We start from the raw sequence: 23,426 nt of genomic DNA, 5'->3' as shown, positions 1-23,426 counted from the left end.
GGAAGCCGAAAGAGCCGAGATCTTCAAGAAGGTAACCGGACGGGATATCCGTGTACCATTGTTCCGTGATGTTAGTCTTGCGGATGGAGCCGTGGTTGATGGTGGCAAAAGTTTACTTCTTGGAGCTAGGCCACTATCCAAGAGAGATGTGGATGGTAGGACGGCTCCAAGCACACAAGCCCAACGGCAATAAACCCCAAGCACACAAGCCCAACGGCAACAAGCTCCTACGCAACAAGGTCCAAGGCAACAAGCCTCAAGGCATCAACCACAATGGCGACAAGCTCCAAGGCAACAAAGGATTCACGTAGGGCTTAGTAGAGGTGGCCGTCGCGGTACTAGTATGCTACGATACCTAGCGGGGCCTTATCCGTATGTGTCTCCAAGTTACTAATTGCATTGTACTTTCTATTTTCATATTCCATGACTAACTTTGGTTTTTCAACTTGGTTTACAGCTATGGCAACTCAACCCACCAAGGGGAAGGGAGCATGGGAGGGCAATGAGAAGGAGGAGTCCGCTTGGGAGGAGGCGGTAAGGACGGTGCGGAAGAAGGAGAAGGAAGAACTAGAGAGGAAGAGGCGGGAGGAGATAGCTAAGAAGAAGGAGGAAGATGAGCGTATGCAAAGGGGGTATGAGGAATACCTATTGTTCCACAAGAGGAGGAATGCCAAGCTGAAGGCCGAACGGGACCGCGAGGCACGGATAAAATTCCTGAGGAGCTGCCAACTTGAGCAAATTGCTAGGGAGAGGGCCAATAGGATGCACCTAGAGGAGGTGGCTAGGGAGGCTGAACGCATCAAGGAGGAGAGAGCTCAAGCGGAAGCTGCAAAGACGGAGGAGCGCCACCACTTCTTCGATTCGGTCGTTCAGTTGGCTCGTGACTTAAGGGAGAAGGAAGAATTGGCTGAAGAATCTAAGAAGAAGAGGGCAAGGGGGGAGGGAGCCTTTGCGACGCAGTGATGTCCCTTTGGCTATGTTCTTGTTGTCGAACCTTTATGTTGTGTGAACCTTGATCTCCTCGAACCTTCGTGTCGTTGAACCTTATTGTAATTGAAACCTTGATGTCGTCGAACCTTATTTGTCATTTGAACCATTATGCAATGTTCTTGTTGTCAAAACTGTGCAATGTTCTTGTTGTCAAAACTGTTGGAATATGGTAGGATTTTTCATGGTTTTAACACAAGTCAATGTGTGGCGCCCTACACACTGGCGCCACACATGCATGTGTGGCGCCCGTGCCATCGGCGCCACACATGCCAACTTATATGAACTATTGGGTCGAAAACATCTAGGGGCTCCGGACGATAAGTCCTTAGCCGTTTTGGCGACCCTCTTTGTGTGGCGCCCTTCCCACTGGCGCCACACATGCTAGTGTGGCGCCTGTGCCATCGGCGCCACACATGCCAACTTATATGAACTATTGGGCCCAAAACATACTGTAAGACAAATCGTCTGGGACTTAGCCGTTTTGGCGACCCTCTTTGTGTGGCGCCCGTGGCATCGGCGCCACACATGCTTCTGTGGCGCCCGTGGCATCGGCGCCACACAAAGAGCCTCGCCAAAACGGCTAAGTCCCAGACGATTTGTCTTACAGTATGTTTTGGGCAATTAGACATGGACGTGTGGCGCCGATGCCACGGGCACCACACAGTGCAGTGTGGCGCCAGTGGGAAGGGCGCCACACATTGACTTGTGTTAAAACCATGAAAAATCCTACCATATTCCAACAAAACAGCCATCATGTCAAAAGCTATGTCATGCACACATCATATCAACAGCCATTTTGTACACACATCATGGACATAACATCATCATACCTAACATCGTAGCACATAGTTTCATACAATTTAAGATAGCATTCAAACAACACGAAGCAACGAAGATAGAGTTGACAACACTCGACGATCTAACTATCGGTGTCGGAGCCGGATTCGCCGGTGTGGTAGTGCACGCGGCAGGCGGTGTCGTCGAACACCTTGACGATCATCTCGCCGTCCCCCTCGTACAGGAAGGTGAGCTGGCAGCCGGGCTCGAGGTGGAGGTCACGGGCGAACTTGTCCCACCCCGTGTGCAGGTACATCTTGCCCTGCCCGTCGAACAGGACCTCCACGGACCAGCGGCAGAAGTTGCAGCTAGCCTCCCGTAGCTGCAAGTGCGCCGGCTCGACGCCGTCGACGAACTCGGCGAACTTGTCCGGTAGCCGCTTGATGCGGAGTGGGTCGTCGTCGATGTGGAGGAGGAACTCGAAGCAGCGTTCCTCATGCGAAGACGAGGAGGATGCAGGTGACGGTGACCGTGGGGCCCTTGCTGCTCCACCGCGGCGGCCCCTTCCCCGGCCCCGGGGGCGCCCAGGACCGCGACCTCGACCGCCTCGCCGGCCACCGGGACCGGCCATCCTAAATGTTTACATTTTTGAACCATATTACGATCCATTCCACTAACAAAATATGAGTTACTCCATCACAAATACTAGGCATACATGTGGGTTCATACACATACATACACATACATACATAGAGTTCATACACATACATGTGAAATTTCATATGTAGGTTTCTACAAATCTATGGTTCAAACACATGCATACATGAGGCTACCATCTCCAACACAAACAATACAATATAGAGTGCACAAAAGAAAAAAAACATGTCTATGGTTCATGTCCAAATCTAGCCCGATCTATGAAATTAGTGGATGAATGGAGAAGATTCGAAGGAGATTACTTTGAGAAATGGATGGGAAACGATCTCCACGGACAGATCTGCTGATTTGGTGGTGGAATTGGTGGGGGAAGAGGGAGGAGAGAGAGAACCGGGCGCCACAGGGAGAGAAGAGGAGAAGAGGAAGAAAAGAAAGAAGAAGAGTCGAGCTGGGCTAGGCGAGCGGCCGAAACTTAAGTGGATGTGTGGCGCCCTTGCCAGGGGCGCCACACAAAGTGTGGCGCCGGCGGGAAAGCGCCACACGTGCTGCCACGTCGGATCGGAGTCACCAGCTCAGCGTCGACGGGCCACGTCGGATGGGTGTGTGGCGCCAGCGCCAGAGGCGCCACACACGCCCATGAGAGGGGCGTCACACAAAAGGGTTAGATCCGTGAAATAGTTTCACCGGAGAGTCAGTCTATGTTTTTCTTTCAATTTTTGGTTATTTTTGTGTAAATCTTGGCCAAGCCCAGCCAGCCAGCCGCCACTAAAATACTCCGGCGAGCCCCACCGCCTCCTCCCCAAAAACGAGAGGCCACCAGCTCTCCGCCAAATATCCCCGTGAAATGACTCCATCGGACAAATATCAGCGCCTCAGCAAGTTTCACCTTCACGACACTCCACTCCCCAACAGCAGCAGCAGTGGCAAAAATATCTGCGGACCCGGGCGCTGGTGGTAGATATCTGGCCCGTTTCCACCCCACCCTCCGATCCTCTCTCTCTCTCTCTCTCTCTCTCGCTTCCTCCCGCTGACGTGGCGGCCCCGGCACACCCAGGTTCTCCAGATATTTCCGTTCCCCTCCTCCTGCTCTCCCCACGGCGACGGCGAGATGTCTCCCGACGCCGACGCCGGGGAAGCGGCGACGGCGCCGGCGGTCGCGGGGACCGGGGCGGCGGCGGGAGGAGGCGGCGGCGGAGGAGCGGCGGCGCGCGGGGTGATCCGCTGGGACGAGATCCTGCCGCGCCGCTCCCTGCGCGTGCTCCTCGTCGAGCACGACGACTCCACGCGCCAGGTCGTCACCGCGCTCCTCCGCAAGTGCGGATACCGCGGTCAGCAACCCCTTCCTCCTCTCTCTATCTACTCCTCTACGCCGCGCTCGCGCGGTCCAGTCAAATCGGTTTCCCGCTTGCTTGCTTGCTGAATTGGGGTGCTTCTTCTCGGGAGGTGACGCCAGTGGCGGCGGTGGCGGACGCCATGAAGGCGTGGGAGGTCATGCGGGGCCGCGCATACGCCTTCGACCTCGTCCTCACCGAGGTCAACATGCCCACGCTCTCCGGAATCAACCTGCTCTCCAGGATCGTCGCCGTCGACGAGTGCAGGAACATACCCGTCATAAGTAAGCGCCCCGCCCTCCCTTCCTCCCATCCTTCCTTGCGCCGACATCCGCCTATTAACTAACGGTTTCACTGATCTCAAACTGTTTTTTAATCAACTTCAGTGAGCAGCTTGAATTCTTACTACTAGCGTATGGTTCACAACTGGCTAACGGATTTGATTCTGCCCTAGCAACTGCTTAGCTGTGATAGGGTGCTTTTTGCTTGTTGTCGTATGTGCGATTGCCGCGCTTTGGATAGGTGGAGCTGGATTCAAGTGGACAATCCGCTTCAGTCGCGTGTCGGTTACTGTTAGCTAGTCAGTGTCTCTAATGTGACTCAATCAGCGCTATCGTTGTCGGATCCCCTTTTCTGTTACTAACTTGAGTACCGCGATGGTGGATATACTGAGTTTCTGAATTCAAGTGGATATTCTGATTTAGCCGTTCGTGTGTCGGCTAGTCAATCAGCGTCTCTAATGTAACTGAATTATCACTATCGTTGTCGGATTCCATTTGTGTTACTATATGAGTACCACGATGGATATAAACGTCAGATCTGAATATTTTTGGCAGATCTATCTTGTGCGGTATCTGTCGGTGAGTAAATTGGCATCTTTAATTTTATTTTGGCGCAGTTTACGGGGTCGGCGCAAGTTTGTTACAGAAAAACTCTAATACTAGTTATGTGTGTCTATTTTTTTAGGGAATTTAATGTTTAAAAAATTGGTATGGTGCAACTTTACATCGGTGCACTTTTGGGAGCTAAATGCATATTTTAAGTTCCTGACTAGGTAGCTTCATTAAGCAGCCATTTCATGATGAGTGTAACCGCCTCTGCGTATGAATGAAGTCTCACACAACAATACTCAACTTTTCGAAAAATGAATACTGCTGATTTTGGAAATTAATTAATAATAGTTAAATTCACATGTTCGAAAATAGTGGGAAGATGGCGATCACATCATCGCTAAGACCCTAAATTATCATTTTGTATAATTTTTTGGATATACATAAGTACATGCTATGTATTTATACGAAAACAATAGAAAGCGCATCTACACGTGACAAATGCATGGTCCTTCTACGCACTATATGATCAGTGCTTAGCTGTGCTAGGGTGTTTTTTTATTGTCGTGTCTGGGACCGCCGTGATTGGATAGTTGGAGCTGAATTCAAATGGATATTCCGCTTTAGTCACGTGTCGCTTACTTTTAGTCAGTCAGCGTCTCTAATGCAACTGAATTATCATCAGCATTATTGGATTCCGTTTGTGTTGCTATTCTGAGTATCGCTATGGATATAAGCCAAATATTGCATTTTGATACTTTTAAACAGAGTTGTCTTGTGCCGTCTCTGTTGATGAATAAATTGGCATCTTAATTTTAGTTGGCTCGATATATGGGATTGGAGGAATTTCTTGGCAATATACCAATGGTAGTTAGATTAGGGATTTTACGCAAAAAATATTGAAAACGTGTAACTTTACATTAGTTCATGAATAAATTGGCACCTTTTTTTTTTGGCTTGATGTACGGGATTGGAGAAAAATTCTTGGCAATATACCAATGGTAGTTAGATTAGGGATTTTATGCAAAGATAACGTGTAACTTTACATTGGTTCATGAATAAATTGGCATCTTAATTTTAATAGGCTCGATATACGGGATTGGAGGCAATTTCTTGGCAATATACCGATGGTAGTTATATTAGGGATTTTACGCAAAAAAAGTATCGATACGCGTAGCTTTACATTGGTTCTGTTTTTTTCAGAGATAAATGCATATTTTATGTCCTGATTAGGTAGCTTAACTGAGCAACCATACAAATTCATGATGTGTGTAGCTGCCTATGAAAGCAGCATCACATAGCAAAGACCTCAACTTACCGAAAAGTGAATGCTGCTAATTTGGAAATTTGTTTTAATAATAGTTCAATTCGCGTGTTCAAAATAGTGGGAAGAGAGTATGTATATACATAAGTACATGCTATTTATCTATGCTAAAACAACATAAACCATCTTTAAGCGCTACACGTGATAAATGCATGTTCTGCTATGCACTATGCTAATGTAACCACTATGCCAACCAAGCCCCTTATACGACAAACACATAAGCAGCCAAGTGGCATTGTGGTGTATTGCTGACGTTAGTAAGGAAATTTGTATATCTGGATATGCCTTAATCTATAGCTCGCTTGAACTCAGCATACACTCTATTTATGTGGTTTATGATGTTTTATTGGATTGTCCGTGCAGTGATGTCATCCCAAGATTCAATTGGCACGGTGCTGAAGTGTATGCAAAATGGTGCAGTGGACTTCCTTGTGAAACCAGTGAGAAAGAATGAGTTGCGTAACTTATGGCAACATGTGTGGAGACGGCACTCAGTAAGTCCTCATTCGTCACGTCTTTCAGAACGTTTTCTTTTGCAGCCTGTGTTATGGTTAGCCTTCTTCAGTTGTGTTCTTTAGTCTATGTTGGCCAGACCGATTAAAATTCTGTACACATTTTCCTCGAAAGTATCATCAACTTCATCAAAGTGCGTATGGTCTGCATTAATTTTGGTTGTCCAAGATCATGGGTGCTCTATTGTTGATGCGGCCGTTTAAGCTTTTAGCATCTAGCAGCATTTCTTGTTTATTCTAGTTTTCTGAGGTATAATTAGGCCTTGTTATTTCCATTACAGATGAATAGCCAATTAAATGCATCAGAAAACAATGCAGCCAGCAACCATATAAGTGTGAATTCTGGTACCGGGTCAAAGACAGGAGAGAACAGCGACGAGGAAAGTGATGCTCAGGTGAGCAGCTGAGCTGGCTTATACTGTATTTTTCTAATTGATATCCAAGTATGAGTAGTATTGCTCTAGCTCAGGTTGATAAAGCCAAGCAAGCAAAAGTGAAATCTGGAGCACTTTTCGATGTCTTTTTGTTCTTGTGACTACCAGTTAATTGTGGCCAGCACTGTTTACTGAAACTTTGTGTTAAACTATTGGACTTCTTCTGCAACTAATATTATTGTTGCTCTTTTAACATGATCAGAGCTCAGGTAGCAAGAGGGAGACTGAAATTCAGAGTGCTGAGAAATTACCTGAGATTGTGAAAGATAATGGAGCAAGCTCATCCAGAGAACTTACAATGCAGAATGGACCTTTTGATAGAATAAACACAAAATCACACACAGTGAAGGGTACTGATGGTAAGAAATCTACACTAGGTTCTCCAACATTTAATATTTTGTGCTCTGTTATTGGCCATCAAGTGTGTACATTGCACATCTGATTTTACCTCGTGTTTTTGTGTAGATGCTCCAAGTATAAATGCATGTGCCACCAGTAAACCGCAAGTGTTTTCAACTGAGAAGAATGTTCGTTCAAAGTATCTTAATGGTATTACTTCTGCAAAGGTTGCTGGACAGATAATGGATAATGCCTTGAGAGTTGCTGATTCAAGTTCATGTCGTCCAAGTGATCCTGGCAAAGTTCGTTTGCCTACTGCCCAACCAACAACTAGCAAAAAATGCAAATCTCCAGTCACGAAGAATAGTGCTGTCAACGCTGTCGTGGAAAATACCCTTCCTGAAAATCTGAAGGGTGCTGCAATAAGCCACGCGGAGTCTGTGCCCTCTCCATCTTTGGAGATCACCTTAGGAAAGCAACAGCCTCTTAATGGTTACATGACCCAAGAACTGAAGGATAAGGATAATTTCAATCACTCAAATTCCTCTGCTTTTTCAAGGTACTTATTGTTTGTTGTTTTTAAATTTTGATATGAATGACTTTGATTATTTATTGCATTTGTTTTGACTGGTTTTCTTTGACATTACACTGTCATCATATTTTAGACCCTGAGGCTGATATTAGTATTTGCTTACACATTACCTTGTGCATCTCTGACTAGATCTTTTATGCATGCTTATCACGTGGTTGTCAACATGACAGGTATGGTAATAAAAGGATAGAACCATCAGCTAAGCCATTGTTTCCCCCATCCCTCCACTTAACTTTTCAAGAACCTGTTCATGACAAGAATGTCCAACCTGGTGGGGTCTTGCCCAGTTCCCATGAACATAATACATACAAGGGTGCAACGCAAGCTCAGGCTCCTTTGGACAGTTCTACAGAAGCTGTTTTCATCCCGTGTTCCAGCAGTGTTAGAGAAGATGCTGGCACAAGTAGTTCCTCCCCTAGAAAAGAAACATCGAGTCATCCTCCATATGGGTTTATACCTGTTCCAATTCCTGTCGGTGCTGCTATACCCTACCATTATGGTGCAATTATGCAGCCGATATACTACCCACAGGCTCCTTTTATGCAATGTGATCCGTCTGGCATCAACCATATGGCAATTCAACATGCATCTTATCACTCTAATTACCATCAGAATCTTAGTAAACCGCCAGACATTCATGAACACAGACAGCTAGAAGAAAATCAGCAGTTGCATCATTCAAGACAAATTCTCCAGGGATCAGGAGAACCAGTTGACCTGTCGAGAGCCCATGCAGAGCATGCTAACCAAAGTGCTAGCTGTAGCCAGGATATACGCAGAGGAAGTGGATGGACTGTGAGCGGTGAAACTGATACAGACACAAATACAATAATTGCCCCAGAAAGCGGCATCCAGAACTTCGGTATTAACGGATTGGATAGTGATCGATCACGTCGTGAAGCTGCCTTGTTGAAATTCCGCATGAAAAGGAAAGAGAGATGCTTCGAGAAGAAGGTATTTTGTTTGACAAACCTAAATAGTTTGTAAATTGCTTATGTGCAGTCATATATTTGCTCGCAAATGACAGTTGGCTTTTGTTATAATTCATCCTTATTCTCTTTACCTTCCATTCTACAGGTCAGATATCACAGCAGAAAGAAGCTTGCAGAGCAACGACCAAGAATTAAAGGGCAGTTTGTGAGCCAAAAACTCAAGTCAGCTACAACAACAGAAGATGCGGAAACTGACTAGTAACATTGTTAATTCATGATTGTACTTTTCATAGTAACCTTCCCAGGTGAGGGAGGGCATTTAAAGTAACTAGTAAGAGTGAAAGGCTGGCAAAAGTTTTGCTTCCAGGGTTAGCCTTTTGTACAAGTGTCCAGTGTACTCCTTTGTCAGTTGTTTATTGACATCCTTTGCCTGTAAAGCGTGTTGAATTAAAAAAAAGTTCTCAGGGGAAAATAGGAAACCAATGCAGATATCCAGATTTTCTTCACTTATTTATTGTGTTAGATGTTTCTGGTGTCATACATCCTTACAATAGCGCTAGACTTAAATCAGCGAAGCCTTACTTTGTTCCATGAGCTGTCCAGTGTCATTGTTCACCCATGTAATTATTGTTTCCCTTGGATATATATTCCTCTATGTGAGAAGATTGAAATCCTGGCAACTATTCTCTTTGTTCTCAGAGCCCAGTCTGAAAGGCGGGTTTTCCTTTTCACAATTCTTATGGTAAATCTAACTGTTTCCTGTAGAATTGCTGTGAAACTCTTTGGGACATTCTTCCCTTCCAAACAAGCCAGCCATAAGCTATTCTATTTATCTAGCTGAGTAGCTAGCTAGTAATGACAGACTGCCTTAGCTCTTTCGTCAACCGAGCTTGCTCAGATGCTTTACCTGCCTTGCACCCTGCAAATCAGCGCATGTGCACTTCTCAATCTTTCAACCATGGCAATCTATATTAGTTACTCAATTGTTACTGCGGTATCAAGCAAAAGCTTGCCAACATCTTTGAGCTCCATGAAACAAGGTATCAATCACAAACATATGTAGTGGTCAGTGGTGGCCGATTTCTCTACGGATTAAAATTTTCGCTGCCGTTTCAGGAGCATCTTCTCTTTACACCTTGCTGCTCATATTCCCTCGGAGCTTGCACCTCAAGTTTCGCACATTTGCTCCTGCACTTCTCGGCTTATAAACCGGCAGCTCCGGCCCACACCAGCTCGATCGCAGGAATCTCATTCTCCACCCGCACCAAGCAAAGCTCACGGTAGCGACCTGTCTGTCAAGGTGGCGGCAATGGAGGGACCAAGAGCGGCGGGAATGGTGGTGGTGGTGGTGTCGGTGATCGTCCTGCTTCTGTGTTGTAGTGCGCAGGTGGCCGTCGCCGGAGGTTATCAGGATCAGGCGGCCGCGGGTGGGCCGGATGCGAGCATGCTGTGCGTCAGCAAGTGCGGGACGTGTCCAACGATATGCACGTCGTCGCCTCCGCCATCACCTCCGGCGCCGTCGACATCCACGCCATCGACTCCCTCGCCGCTGACCTCGATCCTCCCGCTGCCCACGCCAGCGCCCCCGCCGCCGTACCTGTCGCTGATCCTCCCGCCACCGCCGTCGTCATCATCAACGGACGGGTACGACCAGTCCCCGCCGGCGACGGAGAAGTCCCCGCCTTCGCCGAAGAGCAGCGGCGGATCGTCGTCGTCGTCTTCTTCTCCCTCCGCTCCGTCCTCGCACTTCTCGTCGCCACCGTCCCCGCCATCGTCGTCCAACACCAACCCGTACTACTACTTCTACCTCTCCGGCAGCACCAGGAGCCGCGGCGGAGGCGCGTCGACCGTCTACGCCGTCGCGACCCTCACGCTGCTCCTGCCCGCCGTCGCCTTTTGGAGGTGATCAGGTGTTCGACTCTGCATCGTCGTGGCCATTCGGTGAACTCTGTATGCTTGTTTATAGTACTGCTACTGCCACTTCTTCTTTTCGTCAGATTCGGAAGCTAGCAACAAGTTGCTGTCTAGTACTAATTCCTTGCTTGTGTAATGGTGCCATGTTTACTTGATTACTAAAAGTGGATATAGTGTTTGTGTGCCCAAAATTAACCGGATGTACCAGTTGCAACTTTGACGATTTTCTTTTGAAGTTCAAAGGCTCGTTCATTCATTAACACGACATTCGGATAACACAGCCTCCTACAATCGGGAACACGACATTCAGATAACACAGCCTCCTGGATACAATCAGGAGCACACCATAATGTGTGGCTGTAGGCATGTAGCTGCCACTTGTTGGCACACTTGGGAGGCTAGAATGATGCATCTGTTCACTTTACTGAAGAAAACTCTGAATCTTTCCTTGATGGCTACCCCGGGATTCAGAGTTTCTTGCATCATTCTAGCATCCCAAATGTGCAACAATCAATTTCGTAGCTACAGCCACACACAGCAACTCATTGCGTCTGTTCAGTTCAGTAGATAAACTTTGACGATCTTTGGGAACAAATGTGTACGTTCCACGGGTATCCTGCCTCCCCAGGTGAAAATATTCTTGTACCTTAGTTTGTTTGGTCTTTTAATGTAGACTGCAGTTCAATTCTTTCATGGAAGATGGATGAAACAGAAATTTCAAAGGTTTAATTATATTTAAGAAAATCTGATTTTTTTACCTCGTAAATTTGAGTGTCCTTTACAAGTCACTCAATTTTCATGAAGAAAAGCACTTTGTGTCCCAGAAAAAGTCATTCTTTTAGCACATGATTTTTTAATACAAGTCATGAAAAATATTTTCTTTTCATGAATTTTCTGTGTGAGCACACAGACATGTGCATGTACATGTGTTGTTTCAGACCTTTTTTTTATTGCATTGGAATACCTTATTTTCTAGATAGGAGCATGTGCTCTTGGGAGCACTTTTGAATTCTTGCTTTCTATGCTAGCTTTCATGTATCTTTAACGGTGATATCTCAACGATAGAGATAGATGTCACATGGAGTTAAAGTTTCACGACCCTATTTTAGGGATATTTCATCTAAGCGCGGGGAGTGAGTGACAACTTATTTGTGATCCTAACTCTAATAGTTATACGACATGAATCTCATAAAGGAATCCAATTGCGAGCACATTGTGCTAATGTTTGCACGATTGTGAAATAGCAAAGCCATATAACAAAAACTCGGATTACTAATAAGCGACTCAATTACAGCCCTCTCCATCACGCTATCTCCGGTCTTCCCTCTCTAGGTGTTCCTCAGCCCCGATAGGTTGGCAGCAAGTAGGACTGTAGGAGTGTGACCTCTTCACTTTCCGCATGTGGTGTTATATTTAGTTTGCTTCTAAAAGAAAAAAATAAACCTAGCTAGCTCCTTCGTAAGAAAATCCAACGACCAATCAAAAAAAAAATCTAACTACGAACACAACGAGATTTTGTTTCTATATACTACATCCATATCACTGTTTAGGTATCATAGCCGTATAACAAATGATAAAATTTAATTCTAACATTCTCAATTTTACACCATGCTTGGTTTCCTTAAAAAAAGATACAACTCCTCTCGATTTTAAAAAGTATGATCACTTGAGGTGCTCGATCTAGTGTAAAAACCCGGAAGATAAACACATTAATCATTGTGGCTGTCCGATTTTATTATCCTCAGTGCATATAGAAAAAGGGATTTGCTAGTTCTCAGCTAGCTGAGAACTAACTTCGTGCTCAGTTAAATTCTACATCATTTTATTTGTATCGTGATTTGCGCTAATCATGAGTTTTAAGAGAGATTTGATGACATCATCAGACTGAGAACTAAGTTAGTTCTCGGTCGACTAAGAAATAGTCACACCCTATAGAAACGACCAATAATTAAGTAAAGTTAGCTGAGTCGTAAGAAAATCCAAAGACCATTCAAAAGAAAGATCCAACTACGAACACAACGAGATTTTGTTTCCATATACCCATAGCACTATTAGGTATCATAGCCGTGTATAACAAAAAATTTCAAATTCAATTTTAACATCCTCAATTTTACACCATGCTTGTCTTCCTTAAAATAAAAAGATACAACTCCACTATGATCACTTTAGGTACTCGATCTAGTATAGCCCGAAGGTAAACAAATTAATCACTGTGGCTGTCCGATTTTATTCTCGTTTGTGCATACAGAAAGCGACCAATAATTAATCGACACTACATATGAGAAGTTCAGTACGTCCATTGCTGCGGCGGCGCAATCGCGGGGCAGCCGTGGAATTGGAATGCCGCGGCGAACGCTTCCCGCTGCCGCTGCATCTCCGCCGCCATCGCGCGGAGCTGCAGCAGATGCAGTTGCTGCTGCCGCATCGCGACCACGACATCGGCCTCCCTCCTCTGCACCCGTGGCGGCTTCGCACCTGCATGCAATGCATGGACGTTTGTTCAGTTCAGACTGACGAGATCGTGGAAACAAGCTCCCTCGGCCTCGGTTTGCCGGATTGCCGGAAAGGAAATACAGGAAACGCACGGCGGCAATAAGCAATTCTTACCGTTCCTGGGGCTGGGGGATGTGGAGGATGCTCTGTTTTGCCCGTACGCCTCCACGCGCGGCAGGAACACGCCGGTGCCGGCGCCTTGGCGCATCGCCGGAGGATGGCTGTTCATGTCAGCGACCATCGCGTACCCCGGCACATGCGGCGCAGCTCCGTTCCAGCAGGAAGCGGGCGGCGCATGACGCGCCGCTCCTCCGTGGCCGCCGCCTACAGGGGCCCTGCTTCCGTGCCCCATCCCAGCACGGTGGTGCTGCAAGTGCGGACGAGGGGCGCGCTGCTGTTCTCTCGCGGCGTCGAGCCCGAGTATGCCGACGAGGTGCGCGGCGAGGTCCTCCACGACGGCGGCGGCGTGGTCGTCTCCGCGGCGCGTAGTCACCGCGCACGAAGAAGGCGGGACGACGATGCCCACGTCCGCCAAGATTTCCCGCGGCAGCAGCCGGTGGACGACGTCCTCCAGGTCCCCCGCGTAGTACTCGTCGGCCATTGACATCGCCATTGCTTGTGTTGTGGAGAGATCGGGAGCGAGGGAGGCGGCGAGGTTGTAGTGGATCGAGGAGGTGGCAGAAGACGGAGGGGAAGATCGAGCGACGAGGCGCACGGTGCATGGGAAGTGGAGAGGGCAGGACGTGGGCATTTTATAGTAGTACCGGGGACGGGGATGACGACGAGTGGGAACGGGAATGCCAGCGTGTGCTTTTCTTTCACACACTAAATTTACCCAGCTCATTTTCCCACGTTCGACGTGCCCTTCGTGCGCGCGCTTTTACGGGCTGTATCCGTGATCTCTTGTTAGTGGAAAATGTGGCGAATTTGTTCGTGCGAGTGCCATAATCCATCGCATGGAAGTCATGGCGCCGGACTGCATGTACCTATTTTTACAAATTTGGATTTTTTTAGGTGTATAAACGTGTTATCAACCAGCTAAATGCAGCTAACGGGTGGTGTGCAAGGGTTGTGGTTGTACGGAAAAGGATGTCAAAATGCGTTGAAGCAAAATTAAGTTAGTATCGCCAAGATACTGTTCAAAGGAGCTTGCAATATCAGACGTCAAATTGTACGTAATTATTTCTGAGACGTAGTTCACATATATCAACCATTAATTGAGCTTTGTATCCACTTACTGTGTTGCCTCCTTGAGAGGCAGAAAGAAGAAAACCCTAACCATCCTTGATGGACAAGTGAGAAAGCAAAGGAAGCAAGCCAGACCGTGGCTGCTGCTGTGTGAGGGTGAGAGAACACACTAGAAAGAAGGAGGAGAGGTGATTTCTATACAAATTTCTAAGGTCTAACATATTTGTCTTCAAGCTGATGTTTGGAGGCTCAAACGTTTCTTGGATCGGCTCCAAACTCGGTGATCTTGTTCCTTACTTTGAGTACTTCGACCTGGTTTGCTTATTTGAGATTTGGCTCAGTGGAGAATCAAATTTGAGAGTGGTTAAGTCAGTTCGAACTACTGTAGTTTCAACACATAGTAGTTTTTAGGGACGAATGGTTTGGGAAGGCAAACGGTGCCCGATTGAGCTGACTTTTGGTTAGTATGTTTGAAAGTCTACCAAATTTGTTGTTGATTGGATCTATGGTTTAAGAACTATTTGATGATTACCGAAGAGGACGGAAATTGTGATATCTCTGCCTTACCTCTTTTGGTTGATGTTGTTGTTGCCGGTGGGCAACGAGCTAAAATATGTTGTGATCTCCAGATGTTTTAGAGAAGAATCTCTACCTAGGTTGCTCATAGTGAAGCTTGCGTGAACCGATTGGTCCGCACCTGTTGTGAAGATGGGAAACAATAGAGCACACAAATCATTGGAAGAGGAGATGTGCACTTGGAGACTAAAAATGGTACGGCACTAGTCATTAAGTCGGTGCGGCATGTTGATGCCATACGGCTCAACACTATCTCGGTGGGATTGCTTGGTGGAGATGGGTACTTGAGCAGATTAGGAAATGCATAGTACAAGCTCACTAAAAGAAATCTGATTGTTGTTGCTAAAGGTAACATGGTTTTAGTTTTGTATCATGTTCATACTACGCTTTCTTTCTGCTACTTGTGTCAATGCATTGCAGAAACTAGATGCTTGTGCTTTGTGCAACAAGAGCCTTGGACACATGAGTAAGAAGAGAATGGCAGTGCTAGTAAAGGAAAATTTGCTGAAAGGTATGAAAGGTATGAAGAAAAGTTTAGATTGTCTAGCGGGGAAGCAACACATAGTTGCATTGAAAAGTCAGCCTCCTCTCTCTGTGGTCGGGGCGGATGGAAATTACATCTGCCCCTATCTCCGGCATCATCCTTTCAAGCCATTTTGGATAGAGGGCCCGGATGACCCGGCCATTCGGGGGCCGGATGATCCGGCCTACTAAAACTTCTAGGCCTCTTATTCAATCCTCTTCTCACATACAATTATCCTCAACCAGTCCTCTCCCACAAAAACCAAAGATCAAATATCCAATTAAAAAAAGTAGACATTGGACCATATGAAAAGGTGGGTCACCGTAGTGCTAAAATTGATTCCTACACACATGAGCCTATACGGTAATTTTTTTTATTCAAGTGTTGTTACCAAACATACAAAATCGTAGAGATAGAGCATGCTCTTTCAACGCCGTCTTACTCAACGGTCCATGATCGGCGTCAGGCTAACAAAGGTAGCTTGTGGCTGATCATCCTCATGTTGGAGCAGCTCAAGACCCGCTTCGAGGTCGTGCAACAGTAGGTCAATACCAGTCCGCACTTCTGGCGGTTTGCACACATAAGTGGTAGTGGAGCATGGCAATCGACATGCAGGACGGGTGTCCAGACATGAGTAGTTGTGGACACCTTCAATGAAGGGAGGAGATGGAGACCGCTGGCACTCGTCAATAGTGGCGGACGCAGAAAAAATTGAAGGGGGGGTGGGGCAGACCTCAAAAAATATTGCCCCGCCCCCCAATTGCGAAAAATGTTTGCAAATGTATAATATAGAAGACAAATCGATTGTGAACATTGAAGTTCAATACATATATCAAATATGCATGATTGCAATATAAATATTTCAAAACATAAAAAAGGTCTTACATGATAGAATATATCATAAATATAAAATTACATAATTTCTTCAATCTACATTGTGGCATTGCCATGATAGTTTCAACTATGGCATCATCACTACATTAATGAACACCTCCTCGCTTGATAAATGTCACTAAGCAATGTTTCAAGAGCTCATCACGCATACTATTTCTCAAAAAATCCATCATTTTTTTTGTTTTTCATAATATTGTTGTGATCTTCTATGAGCCACATAATTTGTTGAATGAGATTTATTTTTTGTTTTATGCTGGTCACACATTTTTTTAAATTATGCCTTTCCATTCCATTTAGATGGGCCTAGCAAACTATAGCTAGCAAGTACGTGCTTTCAAGCATGTACCACATAAATTACTTTTTCTTTGTAACAACAATGGATGCATGCGGTGCTGCGGAGATTAGCTAGCAAAAACTAGCAAGATGAGCCTACCTATAGCTAAAACTCTAAAACTAGCTAGCTGCTGAGCAAAAGTTAGTTCGCGGCCCAATTTAGCGTTTCTTCAGCGAAACGGGAGCGGGGCATCAGGGAACTACTATACGACAAATCCTATTCATCGCTAACAAGCGATGCATACAAACCATCGCATGCACGATTTTCAGTGTTTTGCATTTTTCTTCTTGTTCGGTCTCATGTTCTTTGTTGGTTCGGTTCTGCCGGTTTTCTTCATTTCTTTGGTTTTTGTGCCATTTTTCGTTTTTTATTCTTTTCTTTTTTATTTCAATTCGAACAAATTTTGAATTTAGCAAATTTTAAATTCGAGCAAATTTCGCACAGATTCGAAATTTATTCGAAATTATTTTTGCTCAGATTCGAAATTTGCTACAAATTATTTTTTGCTCAGATTCAAAATTTTTTTTTGCTCAGATTCGAAATTTAAATTTTTGCTTGGATTCAAAATTTGTTCAAAAATATTTTTTGCTCGGATTTGAAAATTTTGAAATAAATTTTTCCTTGATTCAAATGATGTTGTTCATGCTAGGATTTGAACATGCGTCTTCCCTGATGTAGTCAAAGGCTAGAGCCTTTGGGCTACAACTCAAATCTTGTATACAATTAAGAAAATATGGTACAACTTCTTTTTTCGAACTAATGGGCCAATCCCATTATCAGTTTCCCCTTAGCGATGCGTATAAACCATCGCTAACGGGCGATGGCTAGTTGCTTCCCTACTATACCCCGACCCGGTTGGCTCCTGCGGGGTGCTGCACACCCCCATCGACCAGGTCGGGTCGGCTGGGCCGTGGCCCATTAGTTCAGGTACGAATTGTTTTTCTCTTTTTTCTGTTTCTTTTGTGTTACTAATATTTTTATTTTTCAAAATCTAATTTTTTTTATGAAACCATTTTTCGAGATTTTTTCAAAATATGAACATTTTTAAATTCAACAGTTTTTAAATTTGAACAGTTTTATACTTTGAACATTTTTCGAAAATTATATTTTTTCCAAAATTTGAGTAATTTTTATGTTTGAAAAGTTTTAAATGTGAACAGATTTTTAAAATCTTAATAATTATAAAAAATAAAAAAATGGACAATTTTTAAGACTGAACATTTATACCGAACAAATTTAAAAACCGTAAAAAAACCAAATAGCAACCAGAAAACTAGACAGAAAACTCTTAAGTTTGAACATTTTTTGGATTGAACAAATTTTGAAATTGGAATATTTTTTGAGATTGAAATTTTTGAAATTTGAATACTTTTTGAGATTCAACATTTTTGAAATTTAAACATTTTGTGAGAATGAACATTTTTTAACTGTGAACATTTTTTGGGATTAAACATTTTTTGAGATTTGAACAGTTTTTAAAATCTATTTTTTAAAATATGTTTTTTAAATATGAATAATTTTCAAAATCTCAACATCTTTTTTTTAAATATTAATATTTTCGATTCTGAAAAAAGAAAAATAAAACAAAAGAGAAAAAATAAACATAAAGAAAAAAGACAAACAAAAAACAAAAAAAAAACAAAGTAAACCGCGAACTGGGCCGACCAGGCTGGTCCATACCGCTTGGGGGTTGTTGGCGCACGGTTCCGGCCGACCTGATCGGTGTATAGGAATTCCCGAGTGTCGCGCGGGATTTAGGGTGGCGGAGGTTGCTGCTTGTTGAGCCAGTTGGGCCAGATATCAGAGAGGTATCTAGAGTTTTTGTTAGATTTCTGGGTGGGCCACGGCCCCTGGGCCCACCCGCTGGGTAGGCTCAATGCTCGTCATGACCCCGAGGTACCTACAACAAGGCCTTGGCGAGGGTAGGAATGTGCGAGGGTAGCGAGTACTCCATGCGGACCGGCAACAAGCGAGGACGGTGCTAACCTTGGCGACGGTGGCGCGCACTTGCCTTCCGGGGAGACGTTGTTGTAAGTTGTGTAGGTCACAACCAGAGGATTGGTAGTTTTGGTCCTCCTGGAAACTCAGGTGCCTGTTGTTAAGCAAATAGCGGAAGCTATTCCAAGACAAGATCTACCTCATGGGAGCGTGCGGCAACTGCCCCGAATTTTTTCCAGCGGGGTGGTGACACTCCTCCAATTCGTAACTACAACGGTGGTTATGGCAGTAGTGTTGGACTTGAAAGTGCAGTGGGAGCCATGAATCTTCTATCATGGAACTATCGTGGGGTGGGCAAGAACCTAGACAATAATAAGATGGAGTATTTGGACAAGCTGATCTTTTCGACACATGCCAAGGTAATTTTTTGTTTGTGAAACGTTGGCTTCCAAATATACTCATGTTGATCTAGTTAATCGCTTTCCTATAGAAGATAGTTTTGTTCTCCCTGCTGTAGACCGTGCTAGTGGTCTTTGGATTATGTGGTCTGATGAGATGCAGGTTACTATAGTTTCAGCTGATCAAAGTGTAGTGTTAGCCTTTGTTGTAAACACAACCACTAGCTTTGCTTTCTCTTTAGTGTGTGTTTATGGAGACCCGCATCATTGTAGAACTAAGGAAATCTGGAGTCAAATTGAAGGTTTTGTGGCATCTTATCCTGGAAAACCTGTTTATTGCATGGGTGATCTTAACAACATCATGTTTCCTTATGAGAAGAGCACGCATTGGAATACCAACCATCATCGTATGCAAAAATTTATTCATCTTGTTAAACGTTGTGGATTAATAGACATGGGTTATAATGGTCCTGCCTACACTTGGTGTAATAACCGCTTTAGTTCTGTTCCTACTTACGAACGTCTTGATTATTGTTTGGGTAATGTTGAATGGTGCGATGCTTTTCCTAACACTACGGTTTATAATCTTCCTATTATTTTGAGTGATCATGCTCCGATTCTCGCCATTACACAACCTACAGTCATTAGATGGAAAACAAATTTTAAATTTGAAAACTGGTGGTTGCTTGAAAAGGATTTCCAGGGAACATCTAATCAAGCTTGGGTGGATTCAGCTAGAAAGCCTTTCCATGTTAGGACTGCTAATCTTGCATGTACTTTGATGGTCCAAGAAGAAGAAGCTGTTACAGCACTAGCTTGATGCAATTCACGCTGAAATTGAAGCCATACAAATGCAACCTGTACAAATGCAGGATCATGCCAAGGAGGTAAACTTAACTTATCAATATGAGCAAACCATAACCAAGCTTACGGAGTTTACAGACAGCGTGCAAAGAAGCATTGGGCTCATGATGGTCATCGTAATTCTTCTTATTTCCATAGTGCTGTTACCGAAAGAAGAAGGAAGAATCGGATCTATACTATTAAAAACTGTGATAACAATCTGGTTCATAGTCCAGAGGATATAGCTGACTGTTTTATTGATTACTTCTCTGATATTTTCAACTCTACTAATCCTGATTGGACTAGCGAACCAATGACTAACGTCTTACAGGAACAAATCGACCCCTTTGTTTACTCCATTCCAGACAAGGATGAACTTGTGCAGGTCTTAAAAGACAGGAAGAAAGGTGCATCACCTGGGCCAGATGGGTTAAATGTAGCTTTTTACTTGGCGGCCTGGAAATGGATTGGGGATGATGTTACAAAGATTGTGCAAGATTTCTACAGAAACGGTAATCTCCATCCCAAACTGAATGAAACTCTCATTGCTTTGATACCAAAAAAGGCTAATCCTTTAGTTCCTCAAGATTTTAGACCTATTAGTTTGTGTATTGTCATCTACAAAATTATCGCAAAATCCTTGGCAAATAGACTCAAAACTTGCCTTCCATATGTTGATGAAACTCAACAAGCTTTTGTGCAAGGCCGTAGGATTTCAAACAATGTTGCTATTGCTCAAGAAATAACTCATTCTTTTCAACTTTCTTATTGGAAACAAAAAGCTTTTATGCTAAAAATTGACCTTGCTAAAATCTTTTGATAGAATTGAATGGACCGTCATAGCTAGGGCTCTTGCTCGTAAAGGGTTGAATGAACATTTCATTTATCTGATCCATAAATGCATCTCAACTGCTACTTTTTCTGTTCAAATTAATGGCCAGCCATTTGGTCGTTTTCGGAGCACTCGAGGTATTTGTCAAGGTTGTCATCTCTCATCATCCTTGTTTGTCCTTGATGTTAATGAAATGTCACTCTCCATGCATAGTGCTCTGGATTCAAATAATTTAGAGGGTATTTCTCTGGGGCCTGGTTGTCCGCCTCTCCACTCCTTGTTATTTGCAGATGATCTCATAGTGTGTGGATCGGCTTCAAATCAAGATGCCCAGACTATCTCTCAGGTAATCAATCATTTATGTAACCTTTCAAGACAAGCTCCAAACTGGTCAAAATCCGCTATCCTCTTTAGTCATCATACTGACAAGAACGCTAAGCTTTACATTAAAAATTTGTTCCCTGCTCTGGACATGGACTCTTCTACTTTTCACCTAGGCCATCCTCTTATACTCCTAGGGAAGAGCATGTCTGCCGCTTATCAGTTTTTAATTGACAGGTTCGAGGCCAAACTTACAGGTTACAAAGCTAATAGGCTTTCTCATGCTGGTCGCCTCACTCTCATAAAATCTGTTTTTTCTTTCATTCCTGTTTATTATATGTCTAATATTTTGCTAAGCAAGAAAATCAGTTCTAAACTTACTTCGGTGGTCCGAAAATTCTGGTGGACTGGTATTCAACATAATCAAAACTCAAAACCCCTCTGTCTTAGAGCCTGGCATGATATCTGCAAGTCTATTCATGAGGGAGGGTTAGGCATAAGAGACCTCTCTAGTATGAACAAAGCATTGGTTGCCATGTCCGTTTGGAGGCTGTTGAAAGAGCCATATTCCCTTACAGCTAAAGTTTTCAAGGCTAAATATTTCCCTGACACTTCTATTTGGCGCGCTAATCATGCTATTCCTAAATTTGCCTTCTGGTCCTCAGCTTTACATATGTGTTGCCTTTTATAGAAAAATCTTGTCATCTTCAGATTGCTGCAGGTAACTCCAGTGTTTGGTCCTCGCCATGGTGCGAGGACTGGAAGAAAAATTATGATCATTTGATTACCCAACCAGGTTCACCTTGTCCAGCAGTTATCAAGGATTTGTGGCACAATAATTCCAAGTGCTGGGATGAAGAAAATATTTCTGCTCACTTTGATGAAGGCATGAAGAATAAAATTCTGCAAGTTCCTCTTACTAATGCTGATTTTCAGGATGAATTGTGTTGGAAATATACTCCATCTGGACAATGCACAACCAAAAGTGCATACAAGATTTTCCTGTAGGATCAGGAGACTCCCTCTCGAGGTGTTAGATGCACAGTTTCAGATCCGGATAAACAATTCTTAATGCAAGCATGGAAGAACTCCAAGTTGCCGCCAAGAGTGAAGACTTTTACATGGCGTTTAATCAGAAGGGCGTTAGCAATAGGTATGAGGGCTTCTTGTTTCTCCACTCACATTAAGAAAGAATGTGCACGGTGCGGTGCACCTGAGTCTGACTCCCATCTTTTCTTCCACTGCTCCTTTGCTCGCGCAGTTTGGTTTGTTTCTTTGGGGTTTAAAGCAGATTCTTTTGCCAAAAGTTGTTATCGTTCAGATATTATTCAGCAAATGATCTCTGCTTCTCACCCTGAAGCTTCTGTGCATCAAATCATGTCCATCCTATGGAATATTTGGAAAGCCCAAAATGATTTACTTTTCAACAAAAAATCTTGGTCTGTCAACAAAGTCCTTTTTGCTGCTTCAAGCCTTCTGTCGGCTAGTACGGATGAGGATCAACTCTCTCAAAGTTTGAAGCCTGATTTGTCAAGCACTGCTAATTTTTTTCATGCTTCTAGGAACACTTCTTTTGTATTGCCTGCATGCCCGGTTGCATTTTCTGATGCGGCGTTTAAGTCCCGTCCCTCGACAAGAGTTGCTGGTCTGGGAGTTTATTTGATGAATCCGGACCACAATTCCACCATATATATCCAGGCTTCTTCGGCACATGTTGATTCTTTTTTGCAGGCTGAAGCACATGCCTTGGTACTTGCGGCGGGGCTGTTCGATTCCTTGGCTGGAACAACGTGACCTTTCTTTCAGTCTGCAAGGTACTTGTGGACACGGCGGAGGCGGCTGATTTGATTTCCAAACCAGGCCATTGGTCTGCTAGACCAATACTTCCTGAATTTTTCATATATAGGAGACAACAATTGGAGCATGTCATCAAGGTGCCGAGGTCGAAAAACAAAATTGCTCATTCCATAGCCAAAAGAGCACTCAAATATATCTCTAGCTCCGGCTGCTCCTTCACTTGCAAAACTTCTTTGCCCTCGAATACATGTAGGTGCAAGATGACTCTTTATAACCTTAGCTTCCCTTTTGGGAAGCTACAGTCTGTACTTTGTCACGGTTGCTAATAAATAAAGTTTTACTTTGCAAAAAAAACAAAGTGTCCATCGCGCCGACGTCACTACATGAATGGTGGTAGACGCCGACGGCCAGACTCTACGCCGAGGGTTTTTTATCGGGGCCGTCGGCGTACCTCCTCGCCAGGGCACCGCCGGAAGACGACCGTCGGCGTATACTTGCCGTCGGCGTAGAGGTGGCTACGCCGAGGGCAGCCGTCGGCGTCAACCTGGCCCTCGGCGTGTAGCACCGGTGTTGCCTGCCCTCGCACCCGCGCCGTCACTGCCCGCTCACGGCGTCACACAGACGCCGAGGGCTACCCTCGGCATAGGGCATGGCACC

At 44.5% G+C, this 23,426-nt stretch overlaps 3 protein-coding genes across 3 annotated transcripts; 2 read left to right on the top strand and 1 right to left on the bottom strand.

Moving 5' to 3' along the window:
- The first annotated feature begins 3,442 nt into the window (after window positions 1-3,442).
- Window positions 3,443-9,228, top strand: LOC127294282 (two-component response regulator-like PRR95). The gene is made up of 8 exons (XM_051324066.2): window positions 3,443-3,752; window positions 3,878-4,039; window positions 6,273-6,403; window positions 6,703-6,816; window positions 7,058-7,214; window positions 7,321-7,753; window positions 7,957-8,740; window positions 8,864-9,228. The coding sequence occupies exons 1-8, from the start codon at window positions 3,533-3,535 to the stop codon at window positions 8,975-8,977; spliced, it is 2,115 nt and encodes a 704-aa protein (XP_051180026.1). The 5' UTR covers window positions 3,443-3,532; the 3' UTR covers window positions 8,978-9,228.
- Window positions 9,229-9,842: 614 nt separating this feature from the next.
- LOC127294283 (uncharacterized) lies at window positions 9,843-10,892 on the top strand. Its single transcript, XM_051324067.2, has one exon. It carries the CDS (start codon window positions 10,028-10,030, stop codon window positions 10,622-10,624), a length of 597 nt encoding a protein of 198 aa, XP_051180027.1. The 5' UTR covers window positions 9,843-10,027; the 3' UTR covers window positions 10,625-10,892.
- Window positions 10,893-12,703: 1,811 nt separating this feature from the next.
- Window positions 12,704-14,057, bottom strand: LOC127348707 (uncharacterized). The gene is made up of 2 exons (XM_051374640.2): window positions 13,240-14,057; window positions 12,704-13,107 (listed from the first exon to the last, which is right to left on the bottom strand). The coding sequence occupies exons 1-2, from the start codon at window positions 13,967-13,969 to the stop codon at window positions 12,920-12,922; spliced, it is 918 nt and encodes a 305-aa protein (XP_051230600.1). The 5' UTR covers window positions 13,970-14,057; the 3' UTR covers window positions 12,704-12,919.
- Window positions 14,058-23,426: the final 9,369 nt, after the last annotated feature.

The sequence above is a fragment of the Lolium perenne genome, chromosome 4 (genome assembly GCF_019359855.2).
Source record: "Lolium perenne isolate Kyuss_39 chromosome 4, Kyuss_2.0, whole genome shotgun sequence".
Lineage (NCBI taxonomy): Eukaryota > Viridiplantae > Streptophyta > Magnoliopsida > Poales > Poaceae > Lolium > Lolium perenne.
Note: the sequence above shows the minus strand (reverse complement) of the source record. Positions and strands in the feature narration are given on the sequence as shown.

Bases quoted from the DNA above. Each gene is read 5' to 3' on its own strand.
- LOC127294282 (XM_051324066.2), top strand. From the start codon at position 3,533: ATGTCTCCCGACGCCGACGCCGGGGAAGCGGCGACGGCGCCGGCGGTC. The intron at 6,404-6,702 runs GTAAGTCCTCAT...TTTCCATTACAG, and splicing joins ATGTGTGGAGACGGCACTCA to ATGAATAGCCAATTAAATGC. The intron at 8,741-8,863 runs GTATTTTGTTTG...TCCATTCTACAG, and splicing joins AGAGATGCTTCGAGAAGAAG to GTCAGATATCACAGCAGAAA.
- LOC127348707 (XM_051374640.2), bottom strand. From the start codon at position 13,969: ATGAGCTGGGTAAATTTAGTGTGTGAAAGAAAAGCACACGCTGGCATT. The intron at 13,108-13,239 runs GTAAGAATTGCT...CATTGCATGCAG, and splicing joins ATCCCCCAGCCCCAGGAACG to GTGCGAAGCCGCCACGGGTG.
- LOC127294283 (XM_051324067.2), top strand. From the start codon at position 10,028: ATGGAGGGACCAAGAGCGGCGGGAATGGTGGTGGTGGTGGTGTCGGTG.